The 15,407-nt window shown below is 42.6% G+C and overlaps 1 protein-coding gene across 2 annotated transcripts; it reads left to right on the top strand.

The window, feature by feature from the left end:
• Positions 1-1,763: 1,763 nt before the first annotated feature.
• LOC146389466 (uncharacterized) lies at positions 1,764-14,720 on the top strand. Of its 2 annotated transcripts, none has more exons than XM_084912326.1 (6): positions 1,764-1,858; positions 11,142-11,183; positions 11,272-11,541; positions 11,630-11,863; positions 12,912-12,957; positions 13,068-14,720. In XM_084912326.1, exons 1-6 carry the CDS (start codon positions 1,822-1,824, stop codon positions 13,177-13,179), a joined length of 741 nt encoding a protein of 246 aa, XP_084768452.1. In that variant the 5' UTR covers positions 1,764-1,821; the 3' UTR covers positions 13,180-14,720. The 2 variants fall into 2 exon arrangements, with proteins under 2 accessions (XP_084768452.1, XP_084768446.1); XM_084912320.1 differs by having other exon boundaries at positions 1,765-1,858; positions 12,912-13,020; positions 13,082-14,720.
• The last annotated feature ends 687 nt before the right edge of the window (positions 14,721-15,407 follow it).

Below are 15,407 nucleotides of genomic sequence, written 5' to 3'. Positions count from 1 at the left end.
AGGACATCCTGATAATAATGAATTGCAGTCGTCCAGCCTGGAAGTAATAAATGCATGAACTAGTTTTTCAGCGTCACTCTGAGACAGGATATTTCTAACTTTAGAGATGCTGCGCAAATGGAAGAAAGCAGTCTTACATATTTGTTTAATATGTGCGTTGAAGGACATATTAAACAAATCTTATGGAGAGGGCTGGGGTACACCCTGGACAGGTCAGCAGTCCTTCGCTGGGCTAACACACAGACAGAGCCAACCCGTCACACTCACATTCACTCCCCCATTCACACCTATGGGCAATTTAATCTTTCCAATTAACCTATCCCCACTAACTGCATGTCTTTGGACTCTGGGAGGAAGCCACAGTACCCGGGGAGAACCCACACAAACACGAGGGAGGTTGGGATTGTTTAGCCAAAATGCCCTACACTGTTTGCCATTCATTCTCTATGGTAGTGCTAAAAAAGTACGGATCTAATATCTTTTTGGCCACTATAGTCTTCCAGTGCTTTTGCAAATCTGAGATGCAACACTTTTTAAAAATTTCCACTTTTAAATTTTGGGACACAAAATAAGTAACGCGCCGCTCGCAACAAATCTCAGAGATCCTTGTTCATTGATCAAAGGTAAGAAACCTAGTTTGAAATAAGAGTAAACCAACAGAATAAATTGTCAGGTGTATCTTTAAGGTAACAGGCATGTTGCGAGTTCATTTATGAAGCCTTCATCACTTGGTTAAAGATCGTTAGAGTTTATTCACTGTTGTAAAGGGTATAATTTACGTATATAATATACGTAAGGGTAAATTAAAGGGTATAATTTAATATGATAAATCATGAATGAACCTGCTCCTTAAAAAAGTGTGTGTTACATTGACATGTTTCACTGTTAAATAAACTTGGTAGGTTTCTGACTGCTCTGACACTTGCATTACTATAATGTGGTGTAATTAAATAACCTATAAATAGCTTGTTATGAGCTGACATGCTAAATGACTGAACCTGCTTTTTTAAAATTCTGGATTGCTTTCATGTTGCAATGGTAAGTAATCTTATCGATGCAACAGTCTGTCTTGATATCTCACTAACATGAGCAATGCTAACTAGTGTATGAATAATCACGATAGCTTAAATAGAGATGTTGATAACTGCCTGCAGTTCTTCCCATATTGGAAAGAAATAGAAAAAACTTATAAAAGACTTGCATCAGATTTGGCTTACTTCATATAGTGAATCATAAAAGGCTTATATGATTTAGTCATGAAAGTGGCCACTTTCATATGTTGTTTTAGTAAGTGTCCAAAACATACAAGTTTCATTTACATAATTTTTCGTGTCCATTTACATAAAGTTTCACACAAGACAGATACAAACTTTATAAGATTTATATATATTTTTCCATATGGGTTATGTGCCATGACTATGGCACATGAATGAAATACATATGAAATACATTTTTTTAAATAATTGTTTATTTTTTCACTGCATATCAAGATGCATAAGAAAGTTGTATCCTACCCAGGGAAAATCTCTGTCGTGTTCCGCACTTGGACACCTTCTCCACAAGACGTCAGATGAAACTAGATGGATTAATAATATCATTGATCCCTGTAGGGAAATTCCTCTCTACAAATAACCTATTCAATCTATGAAGCAATGGGCAGCCACCAATCTAGCACCCAGCGAGACTGGCACAGGTGTATATCTAGGACAGCTTTTATTGTGGAGGCGCCTCCTGTCAGAGTGGTACAGCTTCCTGTTGAGAGTCTCCTGAGAGGAGGGTGAGGTCCGAGGCAGTGAGGAGCTCTGTAACGGGACTGTGAGGATGAAAATGAGGCTGCTGTCTGTGATCCTGCTGCACGGTAAGAAGAATTTCCAACCTCTGATCCATCACACACACTGAAGGAGCAGATTTTTCAGTGTATGTGTGTACTTTACACACACAGAGATGTTGGCAGGGTGTCAGGATGTGTGTTCAGCCTCTGTGTGCTTGGATTTTCTGAAAGTTTTTAAAATTCCACAGGTGTGGTGAACAGCGGGGAACATTGCTCTCAAGCCTTTATGCATCAGAGCTGTGTGCCTTTATTTGGCTACATGTGCTTACTGTTTACAGGCTTTATTGATCAGCACCTCCTGTGACAGTGCAGGAGATCGATTTTGTGCATTTTATGTAAAAATACTTTTTTTGTTTTTATTTTTTTTTTCCAATGGAAAGTCTGCACGTTCATGTGGACACAAGCCTGTTCATGATACAAGTCAGGGTGATGCGGGGGAGGGATTGACAGGTTCTAATGTAAAGGACACAGAAAGAGAAAGAGAAGGATGAGATCATTACACCGATAATCCAGACGACTCTCCACTAGTCTGTACTTGTCAAAACTGGCATCTTACATCATGAAACTGTTCTTACACTGTTGTTTTATAACCCGTTCAAAACACTGACATGAGTCCACTATCAGATAAGATCATTAGTAATCTTCACTAAAGCTGTTTCTGTGCTGTGATGAAACCTGACTGAAACTCTTCAAATAAGCCATTCCTCTGCAGATGATCTGTTAGCTGTTTGACAACTACTCTTTCAAGGATGTTAGATATGAAAGGAAGGTTGCAGATTGGCCTATAATTGATCCCACCATCTAGATTTATAGACTACAGCAGGAAGGACTTCCTTAAGCCATGATTTTCACGTATTACTGAAAGAACATAAAATAAGCAGTGTACGGAATACATGTACCGCTGTTACATATTTAAAATACAAAATATGAGTAACTGTATTCCGTTACAGTTACCGTTTAAAAAGGTGGTATTTAGAATACAGTTACTTTGTTGAAATAAATGGATTACATGGCAGTATTTTCCAGTTTCATATTGTGGCGGGTCAGGACTGTTTGGGTTTTGTTTGACAGCTACGTTCTGTTGTTCTAGACGGCAGCATTATGGTTGCCGTGGTTACAGGGTGACGCGCTCTCTCTGCGACTGTGTTTTTCCTGGGAGAGAGAGCGCCTTTTTGTTGTTGTTGTTGTGCTAAGCTAACAGGCAGAGTGTTACAGGCATTGCCCTAAAGGATGTAGCCTCATGGGCAGTGTAGTCCGTGCTGCAGGGAGAATGGACTGCCATACCCATTGTGTCTGTGAGCGAGGGAGGGAGAAAAAGGAGAGTGGAAAAGTAGGAGTTCTCATCGAGCAGAAACGGGAGCTCTGCTCCTTCCTTCAAGCTATCGTCCAATATCCCTTATTAATGTAGACCTTAAAATAATCTGCAAAGCTCTCTCAAAAAGATTAGAGAAAATAACCCCCCTTTTAATTCATCCTGACCAAACTGGTTTCATAAAAGGTAGGCACTCATCAACAAATACATGTAGATTACTTAATTTAATAGACTACTCATGCAGTAAAAACACTGAAACCATAATATTTTCTTTAGATGCAGAAAAAGCATTTGACAGAGTTAACTGGAAATTACTATTTGCAACTTTACACAAATTTGGTTTTGGACCCTCTTTCATAAACTGGTTAAAAATATTATATAACTCCCCAACAGCTTGTGTCAGAACAAATGACCAAACATCCTCCAGCTTCTGTCTCCTGAGGGGCACCAGGCAGGGATGCCCACTCTCCCCTTCACTGTTTGCAATTTTTATTGAACCACTAGCAGCAGCAATTAGACAGGCTACAACAATTAAGGGCATAAAATGTAAGAATGTAGAACATAAAATCAGCCTTTATGCAGATGATGTGTTACTTTTTCTCCAAAATTCACAAACCAATATCTCTGGGGTGATTGCATTGATAAATTCCTTCTCAAGTGTCTCAGATTATTTAATTAACTGGTCAAAATCAACAGTTCTTCCGATTAATTGCTCCTTCCATAATTCTTCTCTTTCCCCACTGCAATCTGGAAATATAAAATATTTAGGTATTAATGTCTCTCCTAAACTTTCAGAATTAACTAAATTAAACCACATCCCACTTTTAAAGACAGTAGAAGGCGATCTGGCTAGATGGAAATCTTTACCCATATCACTCATGGGAAGGGTCGCCGCTATAAAAATGATGATCTTGCCAAAAATAAACTATTTATTTTCAATGATCCCAAATAAGCCATCACAAGATTGGTTCAGATCTCTAGACTCGTATATTTCTAAATTCCTTTGGAAAGATAAACCCCCACGTATCAGCTTAAAAGCATTACAAAGGACCAAGGATAAAGGAGGATTAGATCTGCCTAGCTTTAATCACTATTTTTTAGCCAACAGGCTTCAGGCACTATGTAATAACCTAGAAATTTCAGACCTACCATTTATCAGCTCAAACATCAAACGACATGAATGCATCAACATCAGATTTTCTCTGACAGCATCGTGGGAGTTTCTAAAAATAACGGAGTCTTCATTAATCCATGCAAACGTACACCTATCTGGAATAACCCTGACATATTACAAAACAATAATATGATTAATTTCCCAGAATGGAGTTGTAAAGGAATTAAATACTTAGAACATATATTGGAAGGAACAGACTTTATTTCGTTTGACAGACTAGTTACACAATATGGGATCAACAAGAAACGATTTTTGGAATATCAACAAATTAAATCCATAGTAAAAAAAGAAATTTAATCCCAGTGAAGCTGAATTACAAACACCACCAAGTGTGGTACAATTTTTTAGTCTAAAACCCCCCAAATTATTGTCTAAAATATACAGAACACTTTCTAAAATAGATGAATCAATATCCCTTCCTATTGCAAAATGGGAAGCAGATTTATCGATCAGCTTAGACCCAAACCTTTGGTCTCAGATATGCTTAAAAACCTTTCAATGGATCAGAAATCCCAGTTTGCAATTAATACAATACAAAATATTACACAAAGTGCACTATACTGGTCATAGGATGTTCAAGATGTGCTATACGCCTTCCAACAACTGCTCACACTGCATAGCAAATACACCGGACAATTACATCCACGCTCTTTGGTTCTGTCCACCAGTTCAGAAGTTTTGGCGTGAGATATGTGAAGACTTATCAAAGTGTCTGAAATGTAACATTCCAGCCTCCCCTTTAGTATGCTTGCTGGGCAACTTGGATGAGGTCACTGCAGAAATAAACACAGCCCACGTTGTTTTTACAGCCCTATGCATTGCCAAGAAAATGGTCCTCATTAACTGGAAAAATAAAAATAATCTTAATTCTAACCAATATAAAAACCATCTAATAGATCACATCAGTCTTGATACAGCCTCTGCCATCACATTTGATCAATCCCTTTGGGCTCCTTTGATCGGCTTTATCACCTAGTGGGGGTGGGGGGGTCATGGTTTGGTCCTGCCTTTGCTATTGTGGTTGATATGGGGGTAAGGACGGCCTTAGGGCGTCTGGGGAGTCCCTAGGGACGTTTTCCCTGGAGGGCCTAACCTGGGGGATGTGGCCATGACCTGGTTAGGAGCTCTGGGGGCTCTTAGATGGTGTTTTCCTTGTGGCTGCGTACAGCGGAGATGGGGGAGGGTCTGTGCTGGCCACAGGTGGAAAGAGTACTAAAATATTTTACTCAAGTAAAAGTACTATTACATTGCTGAAATTTTACTCAAGTACAAGTAAAATTACCTGTCTAAAAATGTACTTAAGTAAAAGTAAAAAGTAGCTCATTTAAAATGTACTCAGAGTAAAAGTTACATAGTTACTTTTCTGTCAGCAGGAGGACAGCCGCTTCTGAGTAGTGCAAAAAAAGACAGTGGGATATAAATCTCAAAGTAGTTCTTTTTTAGTGAAAAGAAAAACTTTACAAATTAAAGTGCAGTGGCAGTTAAACTGCAAGTCTATACATGAAAATGGATAATGGTCACCAAACCAATCAACCAAACTGTCAGGTATCAGTGTTTTCAATACAAAACCATATCATTCTTTCACATGAGAATGTGTTCTAAACTGTCAAATAAGAGAACAAGTACTGAACTGAACGGCAGCTGCTTTAAAAATGTTTTTTCATTTTTTAAACTTGGCCCTGCCCTACTGTACCTCTAGATTAAAGTTCCTTTGTATCCATCCTAGAGTGTTACTCTCTGAACTTCCTGTTAATTTTGAGGAGCAGTTGATTTTCAAAGTTAGTAGAGTTCATCCTTGCTCACTTTGCAGTGAACAGTAGTCCAGCACAGCTAAAGAGACGCTCGAAGGCAGCTGAGGCAGGCAGGCCAGTGTTAAGTTTGAGAGAAAGTTTTTTGACATCCCTAATAAGACATCAATGCATTACATAGCTACCGCTGGTAAATTATACCAATATACCTCGTGTTTTTTTTTTTTTATTGGACAGTAACAGGCTAGTTAACGGGAGGTTGCAAGTGCTAATTAACAAGTAACAGAAGTCAGCTGTCTTTGACTAATCTAAGGTAAGTGAGCGCTCTGTTATTCTTTTGCCTGCAGTGTGAACATATGTGGGTTAAGTAAGAAAGTAGCCGCTTCTGTGTTTAATTTAACTATTTTTTAAAATAAATTATTATTATTAACAAACAGGAAAAACGTAGGTAAACACATTTTCTTTTGGCAATTTACCAACCCAGTAAAAAGAATGTAAGTTGCGTGGACAACAACGTGCCCGATTACAGCAAGTTGCTAGTACCAACCAACGTTATCTGTGTTCTTCACAGATGTCTTAACTTAATGTGATTAATTTGAACACAGCCTTTTTGCTACCATAACGGTACGAGTTGTATTTAACTTACCTCTACATGCTTGCGCAGGTTTGATGTGGAATTTTTAAAAGCTGCTAACTCGGTCTCTCTGGGCAAACACAGCTTACACTGCATAATAAAGCTGTTGCCTTTCTTGCACTTGAAGCCGAAATGGTCCCTTAAATACGGCCAGGGGTTCACATCCGTTTCTTCGAGTTCAGGGTCAGCAGAATTCGACGGGGCTTCTTTTTTCACTGGATCCGTAACAACGATGTCAGACTCCATCTTTATCGTGACCTTAGCGCCAATTTGTTCTACTACCCATCATTCCCTGCAGTATTTCCGAAGCGCAATGTTTTTTTTAATTTTTAATTTACTCAGTAACGGGTGTGGTTGAAAACGTAGCGAACTACAATACTTTTTAAAAAATATACTTAAGTAAAAGTAAAATTACAGACTTGAAAAATGACTTTAAAAAGTACAAATACACAAAAAAACTACTCAATTACAGTAACGCAAGTAAATGTAATTCGTTACTTTCCACCTCTGGTGCTGGCGGACGTTGGTTACTGGCCTGGTAGCCTGGCTGCCCCTGGGTGGGTCCGGGACGGGCGTGGAGGCTTGGGGGTCTGGGGGTGCTCCGCCCCCGGTCTGGGGTGCTGGCTGGGCCTTGGGGGCTTGGGTCCTGGCTGTTGTGTCGCCGGAGCTGTGGGCAGGTGGGTGCAGGGGGGCTCAGCCCCAGTGCAGGGGACCTCTGGTGCATCGGCCCAACTAGGGGGCTCTCTAACTGGTGGGGAGGTTGTTATATCTTTGCAGGTGGTCTCCTCCTACAGGAGCTCACTCTGCAGGTGGGGGAGAGATATAGGAGAGGTGGAGAATGAACTCAACCTGGGTGTCTATTGTCTTGTGTAGTTTGGGAGATGATTGGATGATGGGGTGGGTGCAGTTTTCTCTGGGGTGGAGTCGGGTGGGCTGCCCCGGACTCTGTAGGGCTGGGCGGTGCTGCTGCTGCGGGCCCCGGTCCGGATGGGCCTGGGCCCCCTTGCCCTGGTGGGTTCCAGAGTGGGGGGGTGCCTACTGGGGTCAGCGGGGGAGCTGGCCCCAGGGAGGGGCCGCTTGCCCCTCCCTTTCTTCCCTCCCCATCCTCAGCTGCCTCCCTATTCCCGCTCTACCACACCCACCCACACACGCAGGGCTTGGGGTGCAGGTATGTCACCAGGGTGCAGGGGAGGCACTCCCCCTCTGTCCCCTTCTGGCCGCCTGTGCCTCAATTTTATTCTGCAACCTAGACATCCACATTACTCACACTCTCACATAACACATACATATAGGGCCTTGGGGGTGGGCACGTTTTACAGCATCCAGAGGATGGTCGTTGTACTCCAACCCACCTCTGGCGCTGGTGCCCTACCCTCAATTTTAAATGCATATAGACACTAAGGGTTTTCGGGAGGAGTCGTGCTGCTCTCTGAGAGGAAGCAAGTACCATGCTCTCCTGAGTTTTAAATGCACTTTAGAACAGCACACAACAACACTACATATGAGCGGGCGTAGGGAGGTTTGGGGTCTTCACTCACCCCGGTTCTGTTAGCCGTCAGGGCTGGGGGGCTGGGAGGAGGTGCTGGCCGTCAGACTGGGGTCTGGGATGCGGGGCCTCCCTGCTACTGCAGATAAGGAGGTGGTCCGCTTGCCTCCACCCCAGAGAGAAGGGTTACATCTTCTGGGTCTAGGTGCAGCTTGCCCCTCTGAGGGCGGGGGTACCTGGACCTGGGATATAGAGTATGTTTGGGGAGTGCGACTGTCTGTGCAGTGTCTATTTGTGTCTGTCTACACGTTGGGTGAGTGCCGAGTATTTGGTTGTGCATATGGGGGTGGGAATGCACGTCTGTGTCCGCGTGCGCCTGTTCGTCTGTGTCTATATGTCAGGTTGGGTCTTAGACTCAACCTCTCTGGGTACATCTCAGGCCCTCTAAAGTACGGAGGCCTATCTCCCCTCACCACACTCCCTGCCGGTGGCTGATGCCCTCAGACGTTGGTGTGTTGGTGGTCATTGTCGACTGCGGCTGGGCGCTCATGTATGTACCGGCTCACTCCTGGTGGCCGATTGGCGGGGCCGGGCGCCTGCCACCCGGCTGGGCCCCTTCCGGGGGGTGGGGTGCCCTCAGGCCTCTGGGCCTGAAGCTCGGTCCTCTCTGGCACAGCTGGCTGCCGGCAGAGCCCGCGGGCACGCCACTGCAACCCCTTCTGGCCTCTGCTCCGTAGCTGCTGGGTGACCTCTCGTTTGGGGGTCTACTCAGCTCTTCCCAGGAGGGTGGCACGGTTCCCCCCCTTTTGGTGGTCCTCGTCGGGTCCTCGTACTCTGGGGCCTCTGGATGTCTTGGGCCTGGATCTCCTCCATACCTGCTTCATGCCCTGGGGGACGGGGCTATGGCTCCCCACACTCCCTAGCAGATCGTTACATGGAGAAACCTTTGGAATACAAGCATGCTGATCCACACAGGTATGCACGCAGGTGTACACACGGGTGTTCACAGACGCGGACTACACCTTTCTTGGCTGCTGCCTCAAAGCACATTGTGTGCTGTCTATCTTGCGTGCTGCACAATAGCGTTTAATATTTAGTATCTACTGTTATCTACTGCTAGCTAGTTTATTGTGATGGTGCTGTTTTTATTATGTTGCTCTTTTTTTGTTTGCTTTCTCTTCTGTTTTTTTTCTCCATACAGGTGATCCAGGTGTTTTGTTTGTTTTTTCCTTTCTTCCCCCCTTTCTCACCGTCTCTTCTCCCCTCTGGTTTTCTTTCTCTCCCTCTCTTTCTTTCATTCTTTCCCCCTGTCCTATCCCCCAGTCATGTCTGTCCCGTTTGTAGCAACCGAAAATAAAATAAATACATAAATATAATAAAGGTCAATCAAATGGACCAATATGGCAAGGCCATGATGATCCACTTGGTAAAATAAATCCGCTTGGCATCTTTCTTGGCCTTAAGACAACAATTCTGATGGCTAAAGATCCAAACGGGTCAAAAAAAGAAAAAAAAAAGAAAAAAAAGAAACGGGAGCTGGAAGCATGTAAATATAATAATAACCACTGCATCCAAGAAGAGAGCCTGACGAGCCCAGTTGTAAGTAAGCTATTAAGACTCGACTGTACACCAAGTTCCATTGGGGTAGCCTTTCAACGCCTCTCTCTGTCTAAAACAAAGTTGACCCAGACAACAAAGTAAAGCTATTTTTCGGCTACAAGCCCGACACGGAACCCGACGTATTAGCCAGAGGTCCCTTTACTACGGTTCAAGCCGCGGACCTGTTTTATATATGCGCTGAATAGTTTTCTATACAAGATCGCTGCAAAAAGTGCAGCCTAACCTAATGTCCACCTACTGTTACTCATTTTATATTAAGATTTAAACATCTAGTTTGTATTGGTATGGCGAGTAGCCTTCAGTAAGAGTAATATATCTCACAGCAATAGTACATTCATGTAGTTATAAAACGCATGATAATATATAAAGTAATCCAAAGTACTCAGAATACATTACTCACACTGAGGAACGTAATGGAATACGTTACAAAATACATTTTTGCGGCATGTATTTTTCTAATCTGTAGTGGAATACATTTTAAGAGTAACCTTCCCAACACTGGATTTAAGTATACTTTACTTTGTTTGACAACATGAAAGCGCTTCACATACAGGTCCAATATGTGATTAAAATCATGGCTTCTTTACATTTCCAGTTCATGACATCACACTAAGCAGTCCTTCTCTTTAAATCTAAGCTCTCTACTTCCTCTCATGTCCTTCTTTCTTATCTTCTTATCTTTCTCCATCTCTGAGTGAAGTTAGCTCTCTTTCTTTCCTCTCTTTGAAATACAGCAGCTGGACCGTTAACTGTAACACACTGTGAGACAAACTGCACACAAACAGTTTGTGTGTTTGCTGATGTTTGTTGTGCTCATAGAAACGCTGCATTTGAAATGACCTGACATATAATAAACCGTTACTCCCTTTATGCTCGCTCCTCTTCAGCAGGGCTAGCTAGATGCTGAAGTAGTGTGACTTACTGCCCCGCCCACTTTTACCACTTAAGCACAGTAACAAAGTATCTGTACTTTGGTAATGCCCACCTCTGTTGATGAATCATGGAGGATTTATGCAGTTTTTTTGTACGCACTATAAGAGAATGAAGCTCGTACACCAGGGGTGTCAAACCCCAGGCCTCGAGAGCCGGTGTCCTGCAGGTTTTAGATTCCGCCCTGGGTCAACACACCTGAATCAGATGATTAGTTCATTACCAGGCCTCTGGAGAACTTCAAGACATCTTGAGGAAGTTACTTAGCTATTTAAATCAGCTGTGTTAGATCAAGGACACATCTAACTCATGAAGGACACTAGGTCTCAAGGCCTAAGTTCCCCACCCCTGTAGTACACCCTCACACTTTCTCTGACCTTCAGTGACCTCTGTCCTCCTGTTGCAGGTGTGTGTGTGCTACATCTCTCTGCACTGACTGTTTCTGCAGGTGAGTCGATGGAAGTGAAAACCATCAGTGAGACTCCAACAAGAACACAAATACATTTAGTCTGTGTGTGTATCTGTCTGCCCTTCAGTCTCTCTGAGTGTAAATCCAGATCACAAGCAGTTCTTCAGTGGTGGTGGTCTAGCGATTCTGACTTGTGTTGATGGTGATGGAAAAACAGTTGATGGATGGACAGTGAAGAGGACCACAGGAACACTCACTGAGAGGTGTGGAGCAGCTGCAGGCCTTGTTATTATAAAGTCTCTGTGTCAACTCAAGTTGCGTAACCCCTCTGATGGAGCTTACTTCTGTGAAAGCCCATCTGGACAGCGTAGTGATGAAGTCAACATCATTGTTTCAGGTACAGATGTTCCAGCTGTGTCTGTATAACTCTGTGTGTTGGTGGAAGTCTGTCTCTGTATCACTCTGTTTGTGTCTCTGTTGGTCAGCTGGTTCCCTGATCCTGAAGGCCCCTTCATTTCCTGTGTGGACAGGAAGTAATGAGATCCTGCTCTGTCAATTCAAAGATCTGGGGAACTTTTCTTTATATAAAGATGGTGAGAAAATGAGATCTGATCTTGAAGGAACGTTGACTCTCACTAATGTTCAGAAGTCTGATGAAGGTCCCTACTCATGCTCAGCTGGTGTTGATCAGTCTCCTAAAAGCAGACTGACAGTCAGAGGTCAGTTCAATGATCTTTCTTATTCAACCTGTTTTCCTGGACTTTAGTAGAAATGTCAAACAGATCAATGAAAGGTGGTAGGTTATATCTTACTTTATCGATACATGTTCTCTTAATGTATTCAGGTCACATAAACTAGCAGAGCCAGAGAAAATTATCCCATCATTACAAAGGTTGGAATATTAAAGAAGGAACAAAGAAGTCCATCTTCACTGTGGTGGCACAAACCCTCTATTTGACATTAAAACACTGCTGGATTTACTAAAGAGACTCAGTGTCAGGTTGTGACTGACAGATGTGAACATTAGTTTCTTTTCAGGCCCATGTTTCTCTTTCAAGAGGAGAATATTTGAATGAATCACACAAATGTGGGTCACTAAGGTTTTAAGTGTACACCTTACTGTAAATTGCACTGAAGCAACCACAGAGAAAAGCACATCTTATAGCTGCTGTGAAAGATACAGGGAGTCTGTTTGGAATGAGACCATCTCCTCTGCTGATCGGGCCCACCACAGTTGACACACCTGTCCATTGGTATTGTAGGCAGGCTTGCAGTCATGTGTGTGAGGGGAGTACAGGAGAGGACTCAGGACGCAGCCATGTAGAGCTGCTGTACAGAGAGAATAGTGGATATTTTATTCAAGCAATTTATCAGTGAATATGCAAAAGTTTAATCAGGTAGAATCACTCAATCTAATCGTCTGCAGTTGATCCTGATCTAACTCAGTTATTCTATAATGCTGATTTCTGTCAGCGGTCTTGAGATGAATATGAGGGAAGAAGATGGGTACGCCCAGACCGTCACTGCACTCCTCTCCTCTCCATCCTATGCCTGATAAAGTCCATAAATAAAGACTTTCATGACAGATAGTCTCAGTGTATCCTCTTCTACAGGAGGCGACACAGGAAAACCTGAAGCTCCTTTCTTTAGTCTTTCAAAAATTCAGACAGCTCTGTCTATCAGTGAGGAAGCTTCCACAGACTACTGGAACTGATGAACTGACCAGATAATAAACTGACTGAACCATCTTTGTCATTGTTCCTGCAGATCCTCCCACAGATCCTCCTTGTACTGTAAAAGCTCCTCCTCCTTCTACCCCTAAAACAACCACTCATACTATCAGTACAACAACCCCTCATACTACTAGTAAAAAAAACTCCTTGTGCTACCAGTAAATCAATAAAGGATGTTGAGGAGGACGGGTGGTACTGGTCCCCATCCTCTGGCCCTCCTCTCACTGACTCCATCATGTCAGGTCTGGTTTCTGTGGTTCTCCTGGTTCTGGTTTGAGTTCTGCTCCTTTGGAGGAAGCTAAAAGGTAAGACGTGTGTCAGCTGTGTCACAGAGCACATACATGTGTGTGTTAGGAAAGTTCAAAGGTCACCAGATCCGAGCTGAAATCACTGATGTTTGTCTCTGAAGAGGAAAGTGAGAATGCACTCTGCCTTATGGAGGACCTTCATCCTACTGTCTCTGATTGGCTGCTGTTCTGTGACATCATTGGTCCCCCCTGAAGCTCCAGTAACCAGTATAAAAGCAGTGGGTGTGTCTTTGCTGTTGTATCTTTACTGTTGGCCTGGGATTTTTCATGTTTGGTCTTATTATGCAGCACTTTGTGATTGTTTTTAAAAGTGCTTTTAAGTAAAATATTTTGGGATGTTTAAAGGTTTTCCTGCAGCTCTGCAATAACTTGTATTTTCAGACATGTCAACTGTGACTGTGTGTGTATTACACTGTTTCTGTTTTGTAATCATAAAGCATTAAAGTTTCTCACCACAAACATATTCATGTCCAAGTCTTTGTTCAAAGGAACCCTGACTTATGGAGAAGAGCACAGCACAATGACAGGGTTGCAGTCAGTAGAAAAAACGCACACTAGTAGATGTTCCTGCTCATCAGTGGGATGATATGTGATTAAGACTGTTAAATGAATGTTAAGCCAGCCACTGGCCACGCCCACACTGCCTCAGCTCACCATCATGTTGACTGTTAAATGTTTTAAAGGTAAAATATGACGTCTTTCGATCTGGTTTACTTCCTGGAGGGTGCTAACTTTCTTCAGTGTCTCTGAGTCATGTTGATGATGGGCAGTGAGATGGACCAAATAAAAAACATAACACATTGTAAATGTGATACCCGCTAAGATCATTTCCTTTAACCTTGACTGATCTTTTCAATTTAAAAAGCCCTAAATTCACTAGTTTAAACTAGAGGCCTGGTATCATAACTGTAGTGTGATCAGTGGCGTTCCTAGTCTGTTTGGTGCCCCGGGCGAACACTCCCTCTACACACACATTAACCAGGTAAAATACATATTTAGGCAGAATTTTGCAAATATCTTTTTTCATTTTTTAGCAGAATAGTGCATTTTTTCCAATTCTTTTTTAAAAGTCAGGTCAAGGTTCCAAAAGCCCAAAGGCGATATAAGGGGGGCGGCTCACAACAGTTTTTGTCTGCTACATGGATCATTTTAGTTCAGCTGGGCGTCTTTCCTTTTGTTATATTTCTTTAAGAGTTTAAAATGTGTTAATTACATAAATAAAATGTAATTTTCTCTGTAGCACTTCATGGATTTCATAAGCAACACACCTTAGTTGTTCACACAAAGCATAAAAGTAAAAAAAATAATATACACAGTGTTATCTTCATTTTAGATGTCAAAAAGTATTTGCGGCTCCCAGTGTTTTCTTTTGCGTGGAAACCGGGTCCAAATGGCTCTTTCTGTGTTAAAGGTTGCTGACCCCTGTTCTACACTCGCAAATGGAGGGCGCCCTTACTCCCAGCAAATGGGCGATAGAAAACCGATCGGTGCCTATGCCATTCCCAATATGGCTGGCTGATGTCGGGGCAGCATGAGTACGAGCAATTTTTTTTTTTTTTTTTTTTTTGCCGATGCCCGTGATGCCGCCCCCCACCACGATGCCGCCCCGGGCAACCGCCCGTGTCGCCCGTATCAAAAACCGCTACTGAGTGTGATCAGTGTCTGCCTGTACTGTACGTGAGCTTAAAGCCCCATCTTTCTTCTTCTACTGGAATATTGTGAAATCTACTGCAGCATCATGCTTCCATCTGCAGATGATCAAGCTTGATTTGAACTTTTTTTTTAAAGAGGTTCCTGTTTGGGCATTCTGTGAGGATCTTGCATGTCCTCCCACAGTCCACAGATATGCATCTGAGGTCAACTGCTGAGCTGCGTGGATAATTGTGGCTCTGAGTGGGAAAGTTACACCTATTGTTCTGTGAGCCAGACTCTTTGGGTCACATCAGAGAGGACAGTGCTGATGAATGTCACGAGACCTTTGCACATGCAGTAAGGAAGCATTTTCCTTATAGTCAATAAGATTCTGAGAATTGTGATTTATTTTCAACATATACGTTTTTATTTCAGCTTTTAATGACTTTGTTGAACTTGTTAGTGCTCCAGGATACAGTCTTCTTATGGTCTCTGTTCTTCTTCATTGCCCACTTTGCTGCTTCTGAAAAAGCAACAAGTTCAGTCATCAACATTCACATCAGTCTTTACATTTCCTGCTCACTAACAAA

Source organism: Perissodus microlepis, chromosome 3, assembly GCF_051167445.1.
Source record: "Perissodus microlepis isolate ML-2025 ecotype Zambia chromosome 3, ASM5116744v1, whole genome shotgun sequence".
Lineage (NCBI taxonomy): Eukaryota > Metazoa > Chordata > Actinopteri > Cichliformes > Cichlidae > Perissodus > Perissodus microlepis.
The sequence above is the reverse complement of the archived record's forward strand: the minus strand, read 5'-3'. Positions and strand labels throughout refer to the sequence as shown.

Bases quoted from the DNA above. Each gene is read 5' to 3' on its own strand.
- LOC146389466 (XM_084912320.1), top strand. From the start codon at position 1,822: ATGAAAATGAGGCTGCTGTCTGTGATCCTGCTGCACG. The intron at 11,542-11,629 runs GTACAGATGTTC...TCTGTTGGTCAG, and splicing joins AGTCAACATCATTGTTTCAG to CTGGTTCCCTGATCCTGAAG. The intron at 13,021-13,081 runs CTCCTTGTGCTA...GTACTGGTCCCC, and splicing joins CATACTACTAGTAAAAAAAA to ATCCTCTGGCCCTCCTCTCA.